The sequence below is a fragment of the Garra rufa genome, chromosome 4 (genome assembly GCF_049309525.1).
Source record: "Garra rufa chromosome 4, GarRuf1.0, whole genome shotgun sequence".
Lineage (NCBI taxonomy): Eukaryota > Metazoa > Chordata > Actinopteri > Cypriniformes > Cyprinidae > Garra > Garra rufa.
In genome coordinates this window covers 13,830,349-13,857,940 of record NC_133364.1, presented here as the reverse complement: position 1 = coordinate 13,857,940, position 27,592 = coordinate 13,830,349, and the positions used below count along the sequence as shown (strand labels likewise).

General features: G+C 34.4%; 1 protein-coding gene across 2 annotated transcripts in view; it reads left to right on the top strand.

The window, feature by feature from the left end:
- Positions 1-27,592, top strand: part of LOC141333624 (ankyrin repeat and BTB/POZ domain-containing protein 3-A) — a 198,704-nt gene that overhangs the window by 111,624 nt on the left and 59,488 nt on the right. For both annotated transcript variants that reach the window (XM_073838679.1, XM_073838678.1), the window contains exon 2: positions 27,443-27,592. In XM_073838679.1, coding sequence (XP_073694780.1) covers positions 27,443-27,592 — 150 coding nt within the window. The remainder of the gene's footprint in view (positions 1-27,442) is intronic.

Genomic DNA, 27,592 nt, shown 5'->3' with positions numbered 1-27,592 from the left:
TGTATTACCGTGTCTGTAGTTTTAGAGTGGGCTGTAACCTTTATTTTATTACCAGATGTTCTATTCATATTGTAATTCCTCCGTCTGAATCAGAGGCTCATAAATAGTCATTGTTCTTGGTTCTAACTTGCATGAGAAATGATAGACAGAGCAGAGGGTAGTTTTGCGGTAAGTGGCTGTTCTGTTACCCAGAGTGGTTGCGGGACAGCTGAGAGTGACGTTGAGTGGCACGGTCTCTTGGCCTTTCAGTCTTATTCCAGCTGAAACATTGACCCAACTCGCTCTCTGACTGTCCTCTCACCTTTCATGAGTCAGCGAGCTCTGTCCCTGTCCCTGTCCACTCAGCAGTCTGCCAATCAAAATACTTTATTTTTACCCTCTTTCTTAAGACTTCTTGAAGGAGTTATATCACGAGAAATAGAATTTCCCTTGACCTTTAAAGATAAAAGGGTCCCACTTTACATTAGGTGACCTTACTTAACAACTATGTACTTACATTTAAATTAATAATTTGGTACAGTGTACTTATTGTGTACATACATGTTTTTACATTGTATTTATATATTTTTACCTATATGTAATTACATTTGTAATTAATTTCTGTAATTACCAATCTTGAACCAACCCTTACACCCTAACCCACCCTGAAACCTACTCATACCACCAAACCTGCCCCTAACCTTACCCATATCCCACCTTAATAGAAGCAAAAGTGTTTTGCAATGCAATATGACCACATTAAGTACATTGTACTTTAAGTACATAATAGTTAAGGCCACCTAATATAAAGTGTGACCGATAAAAGTTTTACTTTTAAAACTTTAGGAACTTAAAGGATAACTATTGCCAAAATGCAACCTGGGCTGTTTTTTTTACTGTAAACGAGACAAACTTATATCTAAAAGCATAATTACGACAAACAAGCCGTTTTTGAGATTGACCGTGATTTCGTTTTGTGGTCAGTGGCCGGTAAATGGGAGTACTAGGGGCATAACTTTGAGCGCATCAAAATCAATATTTTTACAACACTAAGAAGGCTCGACACACCATGAAACTTTGCTCGAAGTATCGCCTGGGTCTCTACACATGAACTCGAGCATTGAGAACATTGTTTGTGTACACAGAGTTTACTAAAAAGAAAGGTTTTGAACAACTCACTTTCACTGTTTGAGTTTCCGCTCGCGGTCGTCTTGCCAGTCAAGAAGTGTCGATCTCCGAATGCGAATGAATGGACTCCATAGGACGAAATATTAGGCTTATATGAGGCTCTTTTTACAACTAGAAGGTTAATATTGTTTTTCACTTGCGACAAAACAACGAATTAGCCGTGCATTTATATGGAAATATGCTTTAGGAGCTATCCATCCTCGCATTCGGAGATCGACACCTCTTGACTGGCAAGACGGCCGCGAGCGGAAACACAAACAGTGAAAGTGAGTTGTTCAAAAACTTTCTTTTTAGTAAACTCTGTGGACACAAACAATGTTCTCAATGCTCGAGTTCATGTGTAGAGACCCAGGCGATACTTCGAGCAAAGTTTCATTGTGTGTTGAGCCTTCTTAGTGTTATAAAAATATCGATTTTGATGCGCTCAAAGTTATGCCCCTAGTACTCCCATTCACTGGCCATTGAAAACAAAACGAAATCACGGTCAGTCTCAAAAATGGCTCGTTTGTCGTAATTATGCTTTTAGATACAAGTTTGTCTCATTTACAGTAAAAAAAAAAAAAACAGCCCAGGTTGCATTTTGGCAATAGTTATCCTTTAATTCCAAATTCAAAAAAAGGTAGTAGTAGTATTATATTTATTATATTTTATGTAATTTTATTATATTTCATTGCATTTTAGATTATATTTCTGGTACAAAGCATGTTATAAAGGAGATTTAAAAAAAAAAGTATGATAAATTAAAAGTTGAAAGTAAATAAAGCGCAATATTAATAATTGTATGCATATATAATGCTTAAAAACATTATTTTTATTTTATTTTTGGTGCAGACACTTTACAAACAGTATAAAGTAAACTTTAAAAAACTATGAGAAATAAATGCACAATATGTGCATATAATGCATAAAAAATATTTATTTTTGTATTTTATTTTGTTTTATTTTACAACACACTTTAGAAGTATAGAAATAATAATGTATAATATGAATAATTGTATGCCTGTTTAATGTATTAAAATATATATATATATATTTTTTTTAAGTGCAGACAGTTTAGAAACAATATGTAGTGGATTTAAGTAGATTTGATAAAGAGATAAATGCATAATATATGCATATATATTGCATAAAATATTTAGTTTTTGTATTTTATTTATTTTTATTTTATTTTGTTTTGTTTTGTTTTTGGTGCAACATACTTAGAAGCATAATTAAGTAGACTTAAAATTAAAATATTATAATATGAATAATTGTATGCCTATTTAATGAATTATTTATTTTTTGATCTAGAAAACTTTACGGTTGTATTTGCATATTTAATGCAAACAAATAATATTTGAATATTATTTTATTTTTGGTGCAAACATTTTAGAAACAATATGAAGTAGATTAAAAAAAGTATGATCAATAAAAGCATTAATATACGCATAAAAATTGTGTATGATAAGTAAATTAATAATGCATAATCATGAATAATTATTTGCCTATGTTATGCATTCAAATAATATTTTCATATTTTATTTTATTTTTAAGTTTTTAAAATTGTATGATAAATTAATAAAGCACAATATGAATGTATGCATACATAATGCCTAATTATAATGCTTAATATATATATATATATATATATATATATATATATATATAGATATAGATATATATATATTTTTTTTACTTTATTTTATTTTTGTGCAAACAATTAGAAACAATATAAAGTAGATTTTAAAAATATATTTTAAAAATGCATAATGCATATATAATGCATAAACTATTTCTTCTTTATTATATAGTAGATTTAAAAATGTTGTATGGTAAATACATTAATAATTGATTATATGAATAACTATGCATATATAATGCATAAAATATTTATTTTTATTTCTTTTTTATGTTATTTTACTTTTGGTGCACAACACTTTAGAAACATTGTAAAGTAGAAATTAATAATGCATAATATGACCCCTTTAAGGCATTAGTTTTTGTCTTGATAATACAAATAAAGTAGCACAATGCAGTGTTTACTCTAGTACCTGTCAAAACTGAGAAAATAACATGTCTGGTGTCTTGTTCCCTAGCTCCTGTCAAGCCTTTCTCTGAAACGGTGTAAAGAAAAAAGACAATGTCCTTAGTTACCATGAACAATAAATACATGTACAATGATTTCCCCCTTTATTCTGGTAAACAATAAACTCTCATAACAATAAATAGAAGTATTATGGGCATGCCAGAATGAGACAACAGCCTCAGCCTGTTATTTATCTGAAAGATTCAGAGAAAGAGATTCCGCAGTGTATTTATGTTGATCACAGAGGTGCGGTGTGATTGCAGCTATTATATATCATAATAGCGTGCATGTTATGCTACACACATATGCTAATGGATAATTTGAAGACATAAATCATAAATGCCAGAGATAGCATTAGTTTGATCAAGCACAGAGCACAGGTTTTTAGGACAGGGCTTGACTTAAATTTTTCTGACTCACATTCGTACACAATCCAGTAGAGCTAGAGATAAATAAAAACTTTCCTCCAATTCCAAAATTGCATTTCTTTTGGGTATGAAGAAAAATAATTCCCCTTATAACCATGGGTCGGTGTGTTTTAACTTCCATAATGAATCGCATGTCCCAGCGGATTGTATTTTCTTCATATTTATTCTCCTCATTAGTTTTGGCATCGTCCTGATATTTCTAGGGCTCAAGCGTAGCTCATTCGAGCGCCTCTGGCCTCCACAGAATCCCTCTTCGGCCTGTGAGTGACAGACAGCTATTGTGTTTTTCTGTATTGCTCTGTCAGGCTATGGATGAGAATAGAGGTAGTGCAGGGACTTTGAGACTAGCTATAATGGAGGGTGACGAGGGTGGAAAATGAGCGGAAACATTAAGACGGGCGCGAGCTAAAGATGCCAGCTGTGAAGAAAACTACAATCATAAAGTGCATCCATAATTTTAATAACCCACTGGTTTTACTGTGTTTACTGTCGGAACTGACTGAGTCAAAGTTCTTACCTTGTCAGTGTGGCAATACAAAAACACTCAGACGAAATTAGATTAATTTATGCCACAGCAGTAAACAAGGTGCACATGCTGCCAGACACATTTGCATTTCTATGATGATTTGGGGAGTAATTCAAAGACAAAAAGTTTACACAGTAAGTGTTTGGGGTTGACAAAATAAAATATGACTGATAACTAATAGTAAAATTCTATTATATTTTGTCTTAATAAATTAAGAATACATAAACGTTATTTAAAACACAGACAGTACAATTCTGACTAATACCGATAATCCGATAATTACGGTATTGTCATATTATGAAATATATGACTGATAAATAGCTGTTTATAGTCTATGCATTTACTATTTTGTCTAAAGAAATTAAAAATAGATATAAATTAATAAAACAATAGCTATTACAGTTGTGGCTGATACCGATAATCTTATAATTACAGTGATTCTTTATGATTTCTAATCAATTAATAGCTGTTTATAGTCTATAGTTATATAAATATATTGTTTTAATGTCTAAATACATTGAAAACAGATATAAATTAATATAAAATAGATATTACAATTATGGCTATTACAGATAATCCAAAAAATGATTTCCATGCCATGACTGATAACCGATAAATGAACAGTTTTCAAATTCAAGTTGTCATATTATGAAATATATGACTGATAAATAGCTGTTTGTAGTCTAGAAATATACTATTTTGTCTAAAGAAATTAAAAATAGATATTGCAATTGTGGCTGATACCGATAATCTTATAATTACAGTAATTCATTATGATTGATAATCAATAAATAGATGTTTCTAGACTGTAGACTATTTATAGTTATATATGTATACTGTTTTGTCTAAATAAATTTAATATAAATAAATAAATAAATAAATAAATAAATAGATATTACAATTCTGGCTGATACCGATAATCCGAAAATAATTTTTTAATGTTATGACTGATAACCGATAAATGGACAGTATTAAAATTCTATTCTATTTTGTCTAAATAAATTAAAAATAGATAAATTAATAAAATTGTGGTTGATATCGATAATGTGATAATTACAGTATTTTGATATTATGATTTATAACCAATAAATAGCTGTTTATAGTCTAGAAATATATGTGGCTGATACCGATAATCTTATAATTATAGTAATTCATGACTTATAATCAATAAATAGCTGTTTATAATCTATAGTTTTATATACAGACTGTTTTGTCTAAAGAAATTAAAAACATATAAATTAATAAAATAATAGATATTACAATTGTGGCTGATACCGATGATCTTGTAATTACAGTAATTCATTTTTATAGTCTATAGTTATAGTTCATTGTTATATAAATACACTGTTTTTTCTTTACAAAAATTATAAAAGACATGAATTATTATTTCATTCTGGCTGATACCGATAATCTGACAATTATTTTCATGTTATGACCGATAACCGATAAATAGCTATAAATATACTATTTTGTCTATAGAAAGTAAAATAGATATAAATTAATAAAATAATAATTACTTTATTTTCATATTATGATTATATATATATATATATATATATATATATATAGCTGCTATAAATATAAATAAATTCTGGTCTATAAATATACTATTTAGGCTTTGTTTAGGCTTCACAAGATTACAATGTACAGTATGAAAAAATTGATAATTAATTATTTATCCCAAAGAATATGAATGAGAAAGTACAATTAAATATTCGTTATTGACCCTTACTCATAAATTTCTTTTTAAATTTGCCAATTACTGATATGGTACTAATATATTGTGCGTTGCACTGTAAAACATATACTGATATACTGTATACTGTGTAGCCATTTTGAAAAGCAGTCTAATTTTTTAGAACCAGGATGAGGGTCACTTAGCAGGGTAGTCCTTTCTTTTCCCTCCTGGCCTTGCGTTTTCCTAGTTCTTCTCATGTTCTTGACCCAAATCAGTCATATTGCATGGTAAACATTCCCGTCAGTGCTTTCCTGGCTTCCTGGGTTGTATCTGCAGGCTTAGAATAGGAAAACCACAGCTTGTTTTCTCACCGACATAATTACTGTCACCACAAAATGAGAACGCATATGCACTCGGCTGTTTACATCACTCAGGAGAATGCAGGATGCAGGGGTCCGAGCCCGGAGGCTCTGGGTCACGGCCAGATTCTGATCGGTAAGGTTAAGAATTGATGAAGATCGCCCCTTAAGTGCCAGACAGAACCGGAGGCTAACAGCAGAGGAGCGTCTGTGTCTCTCCAGTGTGGTCTGCCGGGTTTGTTTTGTAATCAGTTTTAAAACTCTGCCTGGTGTCTCTGATTTGTCAGTCCTAGAGAAAGTGGGCCACTGGCTCCCACAGCCTCTGCTGGAGCTGTCACCGCTACGCCGGTAAGCATCAAACTATCAAAGCGCAGTGAGAGGCTGGAATGTCCTCCAAAGTTAGAGAGTGACATTTATGGACATTCAGATGATAGGTGATGGTTTAATGTTTTACACTTAGGGGTGTTTGAAAGCTTCCTATTTTGACAACCAGTTGCAGAACAAAATTACAGATTTGGTCTTATTCAACAAATAGTCAAGGTCACTGCTTAGTCTTATTTGAAGTTATCCTAACAGGAGTAGGGCAGTTTTTTAAGTAGATTTTATAAATTCATTGTATTCTGAAGCAGAGTATAAGAAACTTAGATGGGATATTTGAAAAAAAAAAAAAATGATCAAAGTTAGAGAACACTTATACAGATACCTCCAATAATTATATGACAAACCCTATTTAACTGTCAGCATTACTCCAATTTTCACTGAGATTGCAAGATGGCGAGGCGGTCTAAGGTGACTAAAACCCTACAACAGGAGGTTGTCCAGATAAAGGCCAAAGGGATGGCCCTTTCAGCCATTGCAAGTGAAGTTGGTCATTCCAAATCTGTAATTTCTTGAGTACTGCAGATTTAAAATTCCAATAATTCATTCAAGTCCCTCACAAAGGCTGGCCGCCCAAGACAAATGCACAAGACAAGACCATGCAAAGACTCTCAATGAGAAATCGGTTCAGCACTGCAGCTGGAATTGCTTGCGATGAAATTTTAAAGAAAGCATCATAATCCTCTTGGTTAAACTTGCGCACAAACTGGAGTTTTAAAAGCCTTGAGCCTTCTGTAATAGTTGCATATGAGTCCCTTAGTTGTCCTCAGTGTGAAAAGATGGATTTTAAAATTATACGGTCGTTGTTGGAAAGGGTTCCAATAGACAAAAAGGCTGAAAAACCAAAGATTGTGTGGGACCTGAAGGATTTTTCTGAAGAACAGCGGGCAGTTTAACTGACAAACAAGGGACTCATGAACAACTATCACTAAACAAAAAAAAAAAAAACAGCTGTGAATCATTCAGGTATTAAGAATCAAGCGTATGTAAACTTTTGAATGGGGTCATTTTTATAAATTCAACTATTATTCTCTCTTGTCGACTATATGTAAACATCTTTTATGTGAAATATCTTATTAAGTACTAAATAAAAAATCCCCCCTAACATTTTGCAGATTCTGCAAGGTGTATGTAAACTTTTGGCTTCAACTGTAGATACACACAAACTGGAAATGATAAAAGTTTGGAAATCCTGTAGAAATTTAATTTCTTGAAGAAATATCAGGACATGAGAAAACTCCATAGTCTGGCTGTCTGCGGTCTCCTATTGAGGACTCTGAAAAAGTTATTCCCTCTTTTTTTTACTCCTTTTCTATATTAGATTTTGTCTTGTACCACACTTTTTTCCTCCCTTCACACTCACTAATTCATATCAAATGGAGTGGAGTAGGTCGACCTGTCAAACGAGCTCAACCCCCTGCAATAATTAAACCGAGTGTTGCTTGCCTGTGGCAGAACTTGCCGGAACCTGCTTGGATGGTGGAAAACCGAGAGGGAAATGAATGTGCAGTGGCACAGAGGAAATAGGCCGGATGAAGGAGCGTTTCAGATAGGGAAACACACTCGGCTTGGTTGAACTAACTGTACATTCACCTCTCTTCAACTGTGACTGTTCCTCAGTTGCATCAGCGCTTTCCAAAGAAAGAGAAAATAATTCTTGCCGAGGTCTGGGTTAGAGTCTAATTTCAGATTATAATGAAGGTGTTTAACTCTCAAGTCGTGTCTTTTCATATGTGAATCTTAATTTAGCGCCGCTTTCATCTCATGAGCAGCAGGGAACAAACCAAACAAGGGAAGAAAACGCAATTTTCTAGTGAAAACTTTTAACCCGCACTTTTTTTTTTTGTCCTTTTTCTGAGTTTTCTTTAGAATCATTTCCCCCCAAAGGGGTGTTTCGGTTTGCCTTTCTCTAAGCTGTTGACTAGGGCATGATGAAACCTGTGACTGTGACACCCTATCCAGGAGCCGTGACTTCAAGGACATTTTTGCTGCCAGACAAATTGGAGTAAATGTCAGCGGAGAAACAGTAATTGCTGCCTAAAGGTTAGGCTAATTTCCACATGTTCGGGCATGTTTTATGGTATTTTCAGGGGCTTTTGGGCCACACCTTTGCATTTATACTGTGTCATATTGTCTGGGATTAAAGCAAAAGCCGTGTTGTGTTGTAAAGGTTCATTATGTAATGTTATGGTTCATTTCCTAATTGTAGAACACCAAGACCGTGGGAAAATCTACAAGGCAGCATTACAGTCCTGTATTATGCCTACTGGTAGACAGTTGTTTACTGCACTATGAGTGGGAACTTCTAACTTGGGACTGGTTTTATACATATATTATATAAACAAAAACTTTTATTTTGGATGCAATTAATTACGATTAATCCTTGCCCAGCTAGTTGAAAAATAAATATATATATATTTTTTTTTTTGAAAAAGGAGAAATATTATGACCACAACATTAAGACCAATGTCAGTAGCCTAATAAAAACAATTTTATTTTACTTCAAGTAGGGTCTCCTCATGGAGGCAGACGTTTTGAGATCACATGAGCATCTGAACTTGAATCACTTTATCGGAGTAATTCACTTATTATTAGGGATGTAACGGTATCAAAACTTCACGGTATGGTAATACCTCGGTATGAATGTCACGGTACGGTATTTATTGAATCATTTACAGGAAAAACAAAACTAAGGAAGAGACTCGAAAAAGGTGCCAGAAGTGTTTATTAAACAGTTTAAATGAACACTGAACATATCAATGGCATATAAATTAGCCATCTATCTGTAAACTTTGAAACAGAAACTTAAATATTTCAATTTTAGTAACAAAAAAAAAATATATATATTAAAGCATGTAAAAAACAGTCAAATCAGTTTAGCTGAATGAGTTGTCTGAATCTAGTTGTCTGCTTGAAATAAGACTTTTTTTCTTACCCCATTGGCAGATTATTTAGCTTGTTTTAAACAAAAACTCACTTAATTTGGACTTGTTTTTACTAAAAACAAGACAATAATTTTTACTTGTCTAGAAAATCCTTCTTGATTTAAGAATTTTTAGATATTTTGGCTGGAAACAAGACAAAATTCTAAGTAAGAAAAGCATTTTTTTGAAGTGCAGTAGGCTCTCATGCCTTTCTTTCGCATTAAATCTTTATTAAAAACAATCCTTTAAAGAACTTTTCTACCTGGACAAGTGCATCTATTATGTTGCCTAGTTTAGCCTCTTTAAAACGACACCTTTCCTTATTTTAAACCTATAGCCAAAAAGCCACGTGTTGACTGAAATTTATATGCATTTATGGTACATTCCGTGTCAATTCATGTTAATTTTTACAGCGAACAACGTACTGTAACATTAATTCAGCGCACACAGCGCAGCAAAAAATAGACTCGGTGCCGAAACGATCGCTGCACTGCTGCAAAGGCACCGCTTCTAGGACGTACTGCCGGACAGCAACCGCGTGCAGTGTGAACGCTCTAATCCGTTAACATGGGTGCTGAAAAGAATACATGACGCATACGCACTTCAGACGGAGCAGTTTCGACCATTTCTATCTCTTTTCCTTGCTGCTACAGTCTGTAGCGACTACGGACCGCAAAGGATGATGGTCACGCCTGGGCTGATGGGAAATGTAGTTCCCACTACCTCCCGTTCGCTCCATTCGCCTGAGCAAACTTTTCTCAGAAGACCTATGTTTTATCGAGTCATGCGACCACGGTAATATCGAAAAAATGTGTTATTGCGGTATGACGGTATTTACAATACCGTTACATCCCTACTTATTATCGAAAACTTGCAAAATAATGTATTCTAAGGCCAAATAGTGTATTTATACAGTGGCAAAAGTAACTGAATGTTGCATTAGCATGACTCTACATCCACCCCACTAGGTGTCAGTATTAGTGCAAGGCGACTGTTGTAGCTAGTTTTTCAAAAGTTCCAGTCATTGTTTTAGTTTTCTTTGCGCACAACATATTCTCGTAGCTTCATAAAATTATGGTTGAACCACTGATGTCACATGGACAATTTTAATGATGTCCATACTACCTTTCTGGGCTTTGACATGGTAGTTGCATTGCTGTCTATGCAGGGTCCGAAAGCGTTCGGATTTCTTAAAAAATATCTTAATTTGTGTTCCAAAGATAAACAGGTTTGAAATGATGTAATTAAGCAATTAGTAATTGAGTAATTAATGACAGAAATTTCATTTTGGGCTGAACTATCCCTTTAAAATTTAAATATGTGCATCTGAAATTGCATAATGTCTAAGTATGTACTATTTTAATTACATTTGCAGAGGAACACACTTCACAACCCTTAAAACGTATGTTTTATATAATATGAATGTGTGTAACATGAACAAAATTGTCATTTGATTCATTATACGTATTCATTCAACTTCTCTCCTTTGGCCTTTATCAGGTACTTTTTTCCCTACTGTTTAATGTATATAGTTTATGAATTCAGTTTTTCACCTATTATACAGCAGGGAAGTAGGCATATTCAGATGCAGGTGATGTTGTTTTATAGGCTACTTAACAGTGCTAACTGTTTCTCAGACACTTGACAACCTTTCCTTGTTGCCAAAGGCAAAACTGAATATCTGTCTGTGTGCTTCTATTTTAAGTCTGTAGGTGGAATGTATGTTTTCTCATTGACTGCTTGGGTTAACCCTCGGTACGAGTTGATGACGTGTGTGTATGTGTGTGTGTGTGTGTGTGTGTGTGAGATTCATGCTCACAGCGCATATATGAAGAAGAGTGGGCTCTAAGTCTTCTCACAAATGTGAATATAGCTCGGTTTTCTGGCCTCGCGTTTGAAACTCTTCTTCCGTGTTCTGCAGACATATGGCCACCATCTGCTTAGGCCTGGCCGCATCAAGGTGCACATGCTGGGCCCCAAGCAGGGGTCTCTGGGTCATGTTAACCCATAAGACGGACCATCACACCAGCAGGATGAACAGAATATCAATTTGAACAGAGAATAAAGTCATTTCTAGTAATACACCTTGGCTGCTTTGAGTATATTACAGCCTTTTGATAGTCTGTTAAATACAGAAAGCTTGAGTTTCACAAGAACTCTGCATTTGAAGATTTTTCGGCCTGGTCAGGATTGAGAAATATTGAGCATTAAATCAAAAGCCCAGGAGAAAGCAGTCTAGCTTTTGTGAAAAACATAAAAGCCGTTGTTTTATCATATTTCTCCCATGTCTTTTTCTTCTCACGCAATTCTCTGTCACCGTCTGCCTCTTTACCACTCTCCCCTCATCTTCTATCTTCGTCCTTCCTTCTGTCCCTGTAAAGCAGATAAAGAAGCATGCGAAGAGACTTGTGAATAGGTCACTGAGTCAGGCTTTGAAATTTTTGCTTTCTCTCAGCTGACAGCGAGGCCTGCGGGCCAAAGAGCGTTAACGTCATGACCCCATCCAGACTACATTTTACATGCACTTTGTAGCTTGTTGCTCACACAGTTTTAATTAGATGGACAATCTTACATCTGAACGAGACATCAGCATACAGGCTTCCTCAACCAACATCGTTTTACTTCTAATAGAAATAAAATGTACGTAAGTAAAATATAAAGAATAATTTTTATATATACATTTATGAATATGCTAATTTGTAAAAATAAAATGTAAATGTAAAATTACAATTTTAATAAAAATGTTAGTCGTAAATTGAAATGTACACTACCAGTCAAAAGTTTTTGGATAGTAAGATTTTTTTAAATATAAGTCTCTTCTGCTCACCAAACCTGCATTTATGTGATCCAAAGTACAGCAAAAACAGTAACATTTTGAAATATTTTTACTATTCTATTTAAATATATTTAAAAATGTAATTTATTCCTGTTATCAAAGCTAGATTTTCAGCAACATTGCTCCAGTCTTCAGTGTCGCATGATCCTTCAGAAATTCATTCTAATACGCTGATTTGCCGTTCAAGAAATTTAGCTTTGAAATCACAGGAATAAATTCTTTTTAAAAATATATTCAAATACAAAACAGGTATTTTAAATTCAAAAAACACTGGATCAAATAAATGCAGGCTTGGTGAGCAGAAGAGACTTACAGAAAATATCTCACTGTTTAAAAACCTAGTAGTGTATTTTATAAATTTATAATAATTATAACTGATTTAATTTGTAATTTAACGTTTGGTGCAAACCATATTGATAAATCTAAATAAAAATTATAATTAATTATATGATTAAATTGACAATTTTCAGTGAAACATCATTCGTCATTATATATAATCATAAATAATTACATGTAATTATAGTATTATTATAAATGTATTTACATTTTTGCTAATTATTCCAAATCTCTGAGACCCAAACATTGATGCTGTATTTAAATCAGTCAGTGGACAGCATCTTGTGTGATTTTTTTTTTTTCTTTTATTCCTGACAGATTGAATTGTAAATATTTTCCTCTCAAACATATTTTTGTAATAAATTTCAGTGTGTGAACTGCTGTTATTTGGCACTTAAACCCATATTTAGCGTTATTTCGATGCAGTGGGTCCCTGAAGGCTAAAGACCAGTCAGGTTTATACAAACGTAGGGTCTTATAACTCATTAGATGTGAACCATGAAGCACATAGAGGGCCTGAAGATAGGAGTATTTTATCTGTTTATTTATTAATTTTTTTGATTGGTTGGTTTTGACTCCGTGTCTTCTGCCGTGATGAGTCAGTCCAGGCTCAGGGAGCACAGATGGAGAGCAGGAGCATGCTGCAAAGCAGCATGGGACTTTCTTTTGATCCTATTATATGATGTGAACAGTGTTAATTATTTGGAGTGTCGGTATGTTGGGGTTATTTGTAGTATTTGTGATAAAATAACCTTTGCAGTTGACTGAAGACCTTTACCTCACTATGTGAATTTGAGTGTTTTGTGTAGTAGTCTTTACGGACTGAAGTGCATTTTTGAAAAGCTGTTTTTTTTTTCCTCAAAACAGAGTAACTTTTAAAATAATGAAGTACTTTTTTTATTCAGCTCCAGTGTTGCATAACAAAGGCATTATGTTTTGATCAAAATGTACAACCAAGCAAATTGAAGAATGTAGAATGTCCTTTCTCTTTCAGGGAAATCTGATTAATTTATTCATTCGAACGTTTCCGTTAAATGAACCAGTGTTGTTTAAGATCCTGTCGCCCTGCAGAATCCTGTCCCTTTCTTAATGCTTGATCGAAAAATGTGTTTTATTAAAAGAGCTTTGATTAACAAAGCTGACAAAAGACCAACTGAAAACAGAAAGGATAATTTAAACTTTTTAGATGACCTCTGCAGAGTCCAAAGAAAGTAATATATTGCATGTCACCAATTATATATATGTGACCCTGGACCACAAAACATGTCATAAGTAGCATGGGTATGTTTGTAGCAAAAGCCAGCAATACATTGCCAAAAAACATTAGGATAATAAGTAAAGCTCATGTTCCATGAAGATATTTTGTAAATTTTCTACCTTAAATATATCAAAACTTAACTTTTGATTAGTAATATGCATTATTAAGATCTTCATTTGGACAACTTTAAAGACAATTTTCACAATATTTAGATTTTTTCATTTGCACCCTCAGATTCCAGGTTTTCAAATAGTTGTATCTCTTCAAAAAACTGACCCTTATGACTGGTTTTGTGGTACAGGGTCGTATACAGTCCCTTGCAAAAGTATTCATGCCTCTTCATTTTGTTTTGTTGCAGCATTATGTTAAACTGCTTTAAATAATTTTTTCCCCACATCAGTTTACACTCCATACACCATAATAATGACAAAGCAAAAACCAGATTTGCAAATTTTACAAATTTATTAAAAATAAAACACTGAAATAAGTACATTGCATAAGTATTCATACCCTTATCTCAGTACATAGTTGAAGCACATTTACAGCCTCAAGTCTTTTTGGGTATGATGTGACAAGCTTTGCACATCTGCATTTGGCAATTATCTGCCATTCTTTGCCTCACCTTTTCACCTCTCAAGCTCTGTCAGCTTGGATGGGGGCTGGCAGACATTTTCTAGAGTCCTAGTTGTTCCAGTCGTCTTCCATTATGGATAATGGAGGCTACATGCTTCTGTGAACCTTCAATGCAGCAGATATTTTTCTGAACTCTTCCCTAGATCATTGCCTTAACGCAAGTCTGTCACTGAGCTCTACAGGCAGTTATCTTGACCTCAGGACTTGTTTTTTGCTCTGATATGCCTTTTCAGCTGTTTCAGCTTTTCTGAGAGGTGTGTGCCTTTCTAAATCATACTCATTCAAATGAATTTGCCACAGTTTAACTCCACTCGAAGTGTAGTAACATCTAGAAGCAATATGAATGCTCCTGAGCTAAATTTCGGGTGTCCCAGAAACAGGATCTTTTCAGTTTTTTATTTCTAATGAAATTTGCAAAGTTGTTACAAACGTGTTTTGTGCTTTGTCATTATGGTGTATGAGATGTAGATGTGGGGGAAAAAACTAATTTAAAGCAGTTTAACGTAATGCTGCAACAAAACAAAATGTGAAGGGGTATGAATACTTTTGCAAGGCACTGTATAAATTATATCATTTTGCAATTGAAAAAGTCAAAAATAGCTCCACTGTAGCTGCTTCATTGTAGTTTAGCGAACTGCTTTTTCCACTGAGTGGATTGATTGTTGAATACTTTACATTATTAGTATTACTTGTAGCTTGGAAAGCTTCAGTTTCTAAGCAACACCACCGCACACATGCTTATTACAGTTGCAAAGTGAAGTTTCCTTGTGACTTCCATTGGCAGAGACAGAGATCGAGGACAAACCACTTGGGTTTTCTGCTCTAGAAAGACCCTCAAACATTCCTGCTTGTGAGAAATGAACTCTGTCCTATCAAGGCCCATGCCCTCAAGTGAGGCATTAATGGGTTAATGTGGGAAAGGAATTGAAACACTTCCCCAGCAGAATGAAATGTCATCCAGTGATAGAACTTTTGGCCAGAATCTCTGTGGTTTGGAAATTCAGTGTCCTTTTCCTAAAAGTAATCTCATCTGTCAATCATCATTCACATAGAGGCTGTGTCCGGGTCAATGTCACTCAATCCTCTTACAGTCCCAGCATGCTTTGCACACACAGTCTAAAGGCAAATTCTATTTTAATAAATGATTACACATTTTATTGCTGAAAAATCATGAAAAATAAATTAGTTGTGTTGTTAGAAAATGTTTGAAGTCTCACTCATGGAACTCAAAGGGATAATTCTTTTCCCATACTTAATTATATATTTTCCAAAGATTATTTGTTTTTTGTTTTAAATGTATCTTATGTATAAAAATGTCAAAAAATTGCGTAATATACAGAAATATACACTGCCGTTCAAAAGTTTGGGATCAGTTAGATTTTGTATGTTATTTAAAGAAGTTTCTTATGCTCATAAAGGTTGTATTTATTTGTTCAAAAATACAGGAAATGTAATATTGCAAAATATTATTGCAATTTCTAATACTGGTTTCCTGTTTTAATATGCTTTAAAATAGAAATTTATTTCTGTGTTGCAGTGCTACTTCAGTATTCAGTGTCACATGATCCTTCAGAAATCATTTTAATATGCTGATTTATTATCAGTGTTGGAAATGATTGTGCTGCTTAATATTTTTTGGAACATGTGATACTTTTTGCAGTATTCTTTAATGAATAAAAATGTTAGAAGGAACAGCATTTTAAAATATCAAAATATAAATATTTTCTAACAATATAAGTCTTTACCATCACTTTTGTATTAATTTAACACATCCTTGCTGAAAAAAAAAATTGGCTATTTCTTAAAAACAAAAAAAATTACAGACCCCAAACATTTGATCGGTAGTGTATATTATTACTAAATATATTTTTTTAGATATAAGTTGTTATTTATTTTTTTTATTCATCAAAGAATCCTGAAAAACGTATCACAGGTTCCAAAAAAAAATAAGCAACAAAAACTGTTTCTAATATTGATGTAAATGTAAATGTGATAATAAATCAGCATATTAGAATGATTTCTGAATTGTGAAACTGAACACTTGAGTAATGCTGAAAGTGCTGAAATTTTGGATTTGCTTCACAGGAATAAATTATATTTTAAAGTACATTAAAATAGAAAAGTGTTATTTTAAATTGCAATAATATTTCATGAAAGTATGCCTTATTTTTAAAAAAAATGTATTTTTGAACAAATAGATGAATCCTTGATGAGCATAAAGAAAGTTCTTTAAAAACATTACAAATCTTACTGATCCCAAACTTTTGAAGGGCATAAAGAAATATATTTTTGATAAGTTTTAGTTCATTGTTTTCTAATATATTTTAGACAGTAAAAAACAAACAAACAAAAAAAGTAACTTTTTGCCCCTTTTGTAATATATTTTGAAATTTAAAGTTTAAATTAAATATATTTTCAGGTTGAGAAATAATATATGATTAAAGGCCAAGCTGCATGTTTATCATCTTTTTTATTTCATAAAATATGACTCTGCTATCTCACTTTGTGCTTTAATAGAGACCTGTTATGACCGTTTTTACAAAATTTAGTATAAGTCTCTGGTCTCCCAGAATATGTCTGTGAAGTTTCAGTTTAAAATACCCCACAGATCATTTATTATATCAAAATTTTGAGTGGAAGCAGAAACATACTGTTTTCATGCATGCTCTTTAAATGCAAATGATTTGCTGCTCCCCGACCCTTTTTCGGAATAGGGTTGTGCCTTTCCAACTTGTAGCTCAGATACTCTGCTAAAAAACATCTGTTTAGTTTCGATTATCTCTATTGTGTTGAAAATATGCGTTTTAAACTATATTAGTTTAAACTTCTGAAATATGGTTTTCTGAGCGCACACACCCGAAGCACACACACAGAAAGCGGCTGTCACATGACAAGTGAGTACTAAACTAAGTTCCCTTTCATGTCTCAATGACAGAAAAGTCAGCACACTTTCCTTGAACTTTCACCATGGCGTTACAACTGGTACATCAAAATGGCGGCGCACTGTTTGGAAACATGCAAATTAAGGGGCGGTAATATTATATATCATGCTTGCAGAAAAAAAGGCTTACCAAAACAAAGTTACTGAGTTGTCTTTTTTCACATTTTCTGAGTTGGTATGCACTGGGCACCCGATTATAGCACAAAAAGTCAGATTATCATGTTATGTCACCTTTAAGAAAGTTTTAAGCCTTGATTATTTATTACCTCAAAATACATTGACCTTTACATCTTTGGCACCAGAAGTTTAAGAAGTGAATTTTCAGGTTTGCATATAAAAAAAAAAAAAAAACGAATTGAGCTCTCAGGATACTGTACCAGTCAGATTCACTGCCCTCATTAAAATCCTTCTGTGTCCCTTGTTGATCATATTGCTTCAAGCTGATGTAAAATGTCAGAACGGCAAAATGTTGCCCGTAACCGCCGCAGCTGTGAACCAGTGTGCGTTATGAAGACGGGGGCATTCACCTCGGTTGTCATGGTGAAGGAGAATTTGGACAGCTTGAGGGGTATTTTAATGATTTAGCACTTGAGGCATAACCCTGTCTGTCTCCACATTTGAACTCTGATTGTCCATAATGATATTTATTCAGCATATAGCTATTTTCCTGATGCCTAGCAATGGATGGTGCATTGATTTGCAGCTGCTGTCTTTATTATATGATCAATAGAGTATAGTGTTTGCAACATATTTCGTGATGGCAAGGTTAGAAGGTTTTCCTCCCATGTGAGACGAACCAGCCCAGATTTCTACGCAATATTTATGCAAGTCAAAAGAGCAGCAGCATTTGACCCACTTTTTTGCAAGAACTGACCAGACACTGAAATGTTTAGTGGCCGGTAACCAAATGTGCCTCCCCTGGAAGAAATTTTTCTGCTGTCTTTAAGTGCATTTTTAGATTTTCATGACTGCTATTGTGCAGAAGTAATGTAACAATGGGCTACAGATGATCTTAGCAGTTCATAACTGTATCTTGACCTCATTATTGACCTAGCAGTTGATCAAAAACACAGTCTATTGTAAATTTTGATACAAACTTGGTGTTTATAAATCATGTTTTAAATGGTTTAAAGCCTGTTTCTTGACAAATCTCCCTTGAAATGTATCAATTTTACTGGCTCACTGAAAAGTTTTACTAGGGTTCATGCTACAGTCATGCATATGCTTGAAACATACCCACATTTTATTGCATACTCTTAGTTCTGGAACTTTAAGTAAACTCTAAGTGTAACTTTTCAGATGTTCTTTCCATGCAATAATGCTTTTAATGCATGACTCAGATGGAAATGTCAAGCTGTCATGAATGGCATTAAATAGACATGCTTTGAATATTTTAAAAATGTTGTGAACTCAAGTGCTGTTGCATATGAGACCCATCTTATTTCTTAAGTGTTTATTCTCATCTTGAGTACAAAATATTGGCAGGTATGTGGCCTTAGGTAATATTTTGGGAGGTACAGTCACAGGCCACCTAAATTTTGAGTTTTTGACATTGTGCATTCTGTATGCGCCCACCTCCAAATCCAGCACATCCCCACAACCCCTGCTCTCTTTCCACCAATCGCGCAGCTGCTGGGCAGCTCTGCCCTGTTGCTATGGAGACTTGGCTGTTAATATTCCGTACGAGTCTCACTCTGATAAGAGACCGGCCGTGCACCGTAGAGAAATCGATGGGACTTTCCTCCAGCAAATATACAGCAGTGCAGCAAGGGAGGGAGAGTAAAAAAAGAAAAATTGAAAGCGAGCTAAAGAGTTCTGTTGTCTTTTTGCGACAGGACTGGTTCCCTTGCCGTGTGGCGATTGAACCGTTGCCTCAGTAGAATACTTTAATTAAGTTAGTGGAACAAAGCTGCTCTCAGCCACTTCGAGTAGTTTTAGAACAATCTTATTGTTCTGTCAAATTTCAATTTTGTATGTTCTGCAAAGTTCAATTGCCGTCGTGGAATTAATCTGTATTCCTGATATTCCGTGACTCGTGTGCATCAGAATGAACAATCTTTTTTTTTTTCCCTCGATACCTTATCACTTCAACAGCTGCAGGAAATCAAAACAAAGTGTCTGAGTGTGCACTCGGGAGAAGAAGTGTGTTTCTGTCACAGGAAAAGAATGGGACATATTGATTGTAGATCTAATCATTCAGTGCAGGGCTGACAGGGGATTTCAGGCGAGCTAGAATTTAAAACATTTCTCGATCCTGGCAGATTACAGGCAAGCCAAGAAAGGGAACAATCTGTTGTTGTGTGAAAACTGTAGGAAAACTCGATTTGCGTGTGTGTGTGTGTGCAAATCTAATATAATCTAATATACCCTCCGCCCCGTTTGTAAAAGACAAATACGGTGCGGTCCAAAAGTATGAGACTGTGTTAAAAATCTGGCTCTGATTTCTTAAAGCGGTCATAAACTGAGAAACCAAAACTCCCTTGATCTTTTGACATATAAAAGGTCATTGTACTATAAAAACATCCTGTGAGTTTCAGAACTCAAAACTTTCTCGCTAGTCTAAAAACAGCTTATATTGAAGCCAATCTGCCAAGACGTCAGGTTGTGGAATGTACAACATGCGCTCAATAAAAATATGTGCCTCTATACATTTCTGCAAAACTGAAAAACACTGCAGTTTCCAGTTGAAATGAACACTAGAGGCACTTCCTGGATATTTCAACTCTGAACAGCTGCAATATCTACCTCAAGCAGCGTAATAAAAACACAGCAATACATGTATGTACCAAAGTAATAAAAACTTGCTACGGTCACGTATTGAACATGTGTTTTAGGATATTAAATAAAGTTCATGTTCCATAAAGATCTTTTGTAAATTTCCTACCATAAATATTTCAAAACTCAACTTTTGATTAGTATTATGCATTGCTTAGAACTTCATTTGGACAGCTTTAAAGGCAGTTTTCTCAGTATTTTGAGGTTTTTGCACCCTCAGATTCAAAATTTTCAAATAGTTGTATCTCAGCCAAATATTCTCCTATCCTAACAAACCATACATCAATGGAAAGCTTATTTTAATGACAAATCACAATTTAAAAATGCCCCTTATGACTGGTTTTGTGGTCCAGGGTAACATTTTACCACAAATTTGTTTACAAACAGGGTGCAGTTCGTCACAGAATTTTCAGAAAGATTAAAACTAAAACACGATGCTCTGTCGTTTATATTATATCCAACAGAAATGTTGCACCACACAAGTGTGAGTAACTGTTTTATTACGTGGTCACTATTGCTTTGACAGGTTGTTTGATATGTACTGAGTATTTATGCATCCATCTATGAAGGATGTAGGCTGTCTAACATACACAACTGTTAACCAATCATAGCAGTGAGCATTTTCTTCCCAGTCTACAGTCTGTAATACGTATTCAGACAGAGTGTTCTAAGGATGGGGTTAAAAACAGGACAGAAAACAGCCTAGTACATCTAAATTACAATGTTTTTTGATGTAAAAATCTTGATTGCATTATAAGTGGACCTCAGAGAAAAGTACAAAATAAAAAACAAAAGCAGTTCATGACCCCTATAAACTAAACAAAGAAGCACTGTGAAGTAAAATGAAAAAGAGATATTTAAGATGTTGCACTGTTTCTAGGTCGCTAATCAAATAAGCGATGTGTGAAATTGATTGTGTGAACTTCATCGTACAGATGGCAAGATCATCTTTCACTGAACCTCAAGATGCTCTTTAGATCATCTCAAATCATGCTGGAGAACATGATCATCTGCTTTTAGACAAACTTGTGGAGTTCATGCAGCTTGAGTGCACACCAAATACTAGGACATCCATGGTCATTTTTACTTGAATAATAATATAATTTGTAATGAAAAAAAAAATAAAAGAAACATTTCTACTATGCTCTCAGACAGTGTTTATGCTGCCACTCAAAGACTTAACATTAATATCTTAATGCATCTATTTGTAGTATTTTCAGTGCAATGCAGCATGAAACCAGCATCAACATATGAATAATCCATTTTGGCATTTAGCTAATATAATTTACCTGCTCTCATTGTGTTTGTTTTGCTTCCATCTGGTTGGCTGACATTGTGTTCCTCTCCATTTCCTTCTAAAGAAATAAATTGGCTTCTTAAGAAGTGACAGATGTAGCGGCAGAGGGGGATGATGTGATAGTCTGTCGAAGTTCTGGGTTTACGATCAATGTTGAGGCGTCCAAGTCATTTTTGGATATCACTTAAATGCCACTAAAACCAGCAGAGAATTATGGGCCCATCATCATGGCAGTAATATCGCACATAATGACTGGTCCCCAAAGGCATACGTCTTATAGTCTTTTAATGAGATTTTAATGTCCATTAAAAGCATTCACTCATTTACTGATTGAAGATGTAGTTTTGTCAGTCAGTTGTAGCTATTGTTACAATGCAGTTGTGGCTGCACAAATTTTTATTAAATGACTTGTGTTGCTGTTGAGTATTTCAATTGATATTGCATTGGAAAAACAATACAACTTCTGTGACAACTTAACCCCGGTGCCCTCTTTTTATTGCATAAGGTGGGCTTTTTTGCTGGTACTTCAGAAAGGTTAAAATATTAAATAATATATATTTTACAAACCCATTTAAACACAGGATATTGTTTCATTTTTGTGAATAAATTGGATTAAAGAAGCACAGGATTACCTCTGAAGTACGAGCAATTCGGTATTCAGGTCAGTGAACAGCTTACATTCACGAACGTTCTTTGAAAAACTAAAGATTGGGCTTGAGCTCAGCCATACTCTTTGCAAATGTTTGTTTTGCCAGAAGTTTAATAAAAAGGATATGCTCTATCTTGGCTAACCAAGCACCATGGGCACGAGGACTGTGGGTACGTTATTTAAAACAAGGACGTGGGGGTTCACATCAAAATATCCATCAGCATGTATTCTGACGATATTTCAATCTCTTCAGGTGTCAAGTATCAATTTACATGATGGTCAGTAATTGGGTCTTTGAAAACAAGTGGATCCTTCAATCTTGTGGAGAGAGTTTTCACACCGTTCTTGCGTCGAAAAACTCTCTGTGTTCCCTTCACTTCCACAGCAATGATTGAAGTGTCTAGCAGCATTTGTACTGTATTATTTATGTCAGTCTATCTAAAACTTAAGTTATTACAAACTGTTCTTGAGTTGATGGTGTTCTTATGACTCAGTGTCCTCTCCCCATTTCACTGTACAAGGATAGAGAAAGTTTGCAAGTTGTTAAAGAACCAGTGTTTATGCTAAGGAACATTTGGAGGGAAGTGTTTTGCTACTAGTTGGCCAAGGTCTCCATATTCAAGGGACTGTTGTCTCATTTTTCTCCTCCCACCCCCTTCACCTTTTAAGTTAACCCCATATCAAGCGGAGAAAAACACATTGCTGCAAATAAAAATAACTGTTACTTCCCTCTCAGTGGGGAATACAAATGCTGGAGAGAGATAACATGGTTGATACATGGTGGGGATGCGAAGTTGAGAAAGCGACGAGAACGTTCCAGCGTTTTCGTGATTTGAGCTGATTATATGAATATTGCAGGGGATCTTTTAGTGTCTGTAATGACATTAAAAAGTTGATGTGCTGAGAGTATAGCGGGGGAGAGAGGAGAGTTTTGAGAGCAGGGAATGTTGATTGGGCGGAGGGGTCATAAAATATTGAGGGATGTTTTTTTTCCCACTGGAGTGCATATTTTTGGCCCGAGCGAAAGAGTCATGAGAAGATTTCTAGTGATCAAAACCTGTCCATTTCTCTTCCCGTGGCATGCTGGGATTTACCCCAGAGTGATGACAGCTCGCATGCACTGTATTTTTTTTCAACTGGGTGTGTGTTTCTTTGTGTTTGTGTCAGAGAAAAACAGATTGTTAGACATACTGTGATTTGAACACTTCATTTTTTTTATAGTTTTTACTATGTTTTTATAGTTAGTATCTGATAACTCCTATATAATATGTTGTCTTAATTTTTATTGATATTTTTGGAAGCCTGTTTCACCCACTGAATTAAAAAAAAAGGTAAATGCGACTTTTTATCTCACAATTCTGAGTTTACATCTTGCAATTTTCTCAGAATTGCGAGATATAAACTTTTTTTTTTATCTTTAGTTACTTTTTTTTAGCCTTATGCTAGTTTGTATCTTGCAATTCTGACTTTTTCTCAGAATTTTGATATAAAAACTCAGAATTGGGAGTTATAAAGTCCAATTTTGAGGAAAAAAAGACAGAATTGTGACTTTATTTCTCAGAATTGCAAGTCTGTTTTGCAATTTTGACTTTATAACTTGCAATTTGTGAGTTTATATCACAGAATTCTGAGAAAAAATCAGAATTGCTAGTTTGTGTCATGCAATTCTGAGGAAAAAAGTCTAAATTGTGAGATGTAAACTCGTAATTGCGAGAAAAAAAGTCGGAATTATCAGATAAAATGTTGCAATTACCTTTTTTTATTCAGTAATAGAAACAGGCTTCCACAGATATTGTATTTTTTATTATTTACATTTATATAAAAGTATATTTTATAAATAGTATATAAAATATGTTAAAAATATAGTTAAATATTATATATAATTATAAAAAATTTGAAACAAACAAAAAGTAAGTAGAAATCATAAATGTTTAGATTATATTTAAAAATGCAAAAATGTCCTTCTAATTATTGTTTTTGATTAGTCTTTTGTTTAGCAGTTTTAGTTTGTCAGTTGTACCAACTGTTTAATATTACAACATTTTACAGTAAAAGCAGATTGGTATATCATATTTTAGTGGTCTTAAGGTATTCAGTTTTATGAAGTTACCTAGTTCCATCCTGTAATGCATGTAAAATTGTTACCATATTTTTTCCGATTAAGTTTTAACAGCCACAGTCAAAAACAGGTCGAGTAATCCCCTGTAACTTCCTGCGGATCCTGTTTTTGGACTACATCATCTCTCACCTCTCACTCAACTGTATGAAAACCTGCAGCAAAATGCTGCAACTACTGTAACTGACATCATCCCGCTGACTTGTACGATGTCCTTCGGCTTCATTAGGGACCGCACACATGCAAACATTTACCCCTCACACTGTATTGAAGCACTCATCTTTAAAAAAAACTTCATCAGATGAGACAATGACCCAAAACAAAGCGTTCCCTCGCTTGAACTCCCTTCAAAATTCCTTAAAAGCATCATGTCATCCATGAACAACCTTGTGTCTCTTGACAAAGCATTCAGCTTGTCTCCCATCTGGCGAATATTGCACATTCTCCATTATGCATTAACTCGCTAACCACAAAGAGATTCAGAGCAGCCAGAACTCGCCGTGCCAGGTCATTTTAATCATGGTGTTATGAAAACTTCATGAGTTTTTGTGTTTCGTTCCCTGTGTTGTCTTGTGCTAACGGCGTCATTCAATATACAACAGGATACAGGATATTTACCCACCTCTGGGAGACTGACAACACAAATCCCTTTAGATGAAAGTCAAGAGTAAAACCTGCTTAAAATAGCTTCCTGGTCGGCTGTTGCGTGTTTGTGTGCAGTGTTGAAGAATGTCACTGTTAAAAGAACCATGTTTAAATATTGTGTTAATTGTTACAAGTAGTGCTACAATATGCTCTATCACTACGGTTTATTGAAAGTATTACATATACTTTAGTTTACTTTTTGTGTTTATTTGAAATGCTTGGAATAATTTACTCAGCTGATTCATTAAAATAGATTTATTAAAAAAACATTTAGAGTCTTTTATTCATTTACGCAACTGAATTATTGAATCATTAAAAATGTCATTGAGTCAAATTTTCAACCATTTCAGTCAAAAACAGTTTCATTCTGTGAAGAAACTAGAGATATTGTTTAGGAGTGAGTCATTGAATCATATACTCAACAGATTCATCTAAACAGGTGGCTGTCTTTAAGAGTGAGTGATTGAATCATTTACTCAGCCCACTCATTTAGGTGCTAATCAGTTGAGTACTTTTATAAGTGAGTCATTGAATCATCTACTTACTCTTTTTGAGTAAGTCACTGAATCATCTACTCAGCCAAATCACTCAACAGCATTGATTCATTCTGGAACAAAGCAAGTGGTGGTCTTTATGAGTGAGTCATTAAATCAATCCCTCAACCATTATATTCAAAAACATTTCATTCTGGGTCGAAACAGGAGGCTTTGTTTATGAGTGAGTCATTGAATTATCTACTCAGCCGATTTATTGAAGCACACTGATTCATTTTATAAACCAAACAAGTGGCTGGCTTTAAAAGTGAGTCATTGAATAATTTACTCAATCGACTCATTAAACAACACTGATTCATTCAGGAACAAAACAAGTGCTGGTCTTCATAAGTGAGTTATAGATTCATTCAAACACACTGATTCATTTGGAAATGAAACAAGTGGCTGTCTTTATAAGTGAGTCATTAAATCCTTATTCAACAACACAGAGTCAATTAGGAGCAAAGCAAGTGGTTGTTATTATGAATGAGCTATTAAATAATTTATCAACTAATTAATTTAATACCACTTACTCATTCAGGTGCTGAATCAGTTGACTACTTTAATTCAAGTGAGTCATTGAATTGTTTATTTAACTAATTCATTCAACACACTGATTCATTCTGGAATGAAATGGTGGTCTTTATAAGTGAGTCATTAAATCAAATATTCAACCATTTCATTCAAAAGCACTTTAATTCTGGGATGAAACAAGAGTAAGTCATTGAATCTTCTACTCAACAAATTCATTCAAACACACTGATTCATTTGGAAACAAAACAAGTAGCTGACTTTATATTTGAGTCATTGAATCATCTACTCAACCAATTAATTCAAAACCACTTATTCATTCAGATGCTAATCCGTTGACTGCTTTTATAAGTGAGTTATTTAATCAAGTATTCAATTCGTTCATTCAGCACACTAATTTATTCTGGAACAAAGCAAGTAGTCTTTATGAGTGAGTCATTGGATCAAATCCTCAACAATTTAATTCAAAAACACTGTTTTGTTCTGAGATAAAACAAGAGGCTTTGTTCATGAGTGAGTCATTGAATCATCTACTGAAGTGACTTATTAAACAACACTGATTCATCCAGAAACAGAAAGTGGATCATTCAGTGAATCAAGTGGAAGTCAGTGAATCATTTATTCAACTAATTCATTTATAATCACTGATACATGAATGAATCAAGTGGTTTTCTATTCATTCTATTCATTCAAGAATGCCACTGCAGAGTGTTTCTAGAAGGTTCTGTTGTGTTCTGACATCATAACTGACGAAACTGTGTCTAAAACGTAATTTACTCAACTACTTTATTGATCTGTTGTATAAAAGCGGATTTCACCAATGCAATGTTTATTAAATGTACTGTAGACAGACACACTACAAAGCAAATGCCTTGGGATGTCTAAAAGACAAATAGTTACAGATATCACCCGTTAATTAATACCAGTTCAAAAAAACAGGTATAGTCCCAACGTGTGAAACCTTTAGCTCAGACAGATACCTGCTTGCCTGTCTTTATTCACCTGTGGCTGAGCTCAATATCCCATCTGTCGTTGCCTATTCTTCCGTTCAAACAAAGCCTTGGCTGCGGTGCTGTGAAGTAATTTGATTAGGGTTATTGAATGAACATTAGAAGACCAGGGCTCCAGCCAATACGTGCCGCTGAACTCACCTGTGGGCACGTGGCTTGTTGCAATTTGAAAAGGATCCAACACAAAAACAGCAGTTTTAATTGCTTCGGGGGTTGTTTGATTTGCCTCTCAAACACTGATAATGTCATAACACTTAGCTCTCATAGTCTCTCGGTCCCACTACAGATGTTTTTTTGTCTGGTTTTGGCTCATTCACATGTTTACGTATATCTGATCATCTAATCTTTGTCCCACAGGTGTATTGAGCCTGCCGGACAGTCTGAACCTGCACCGTGACCAGCAGCGAGCAGGGAAAACCGGAGAAGGCCATGCCTACAGCCAGGCTGAACTCCGCACCATCGAACAGTCCCTCCTGGCGACCCGCGTGGGGAGCATCGCAGAACTCA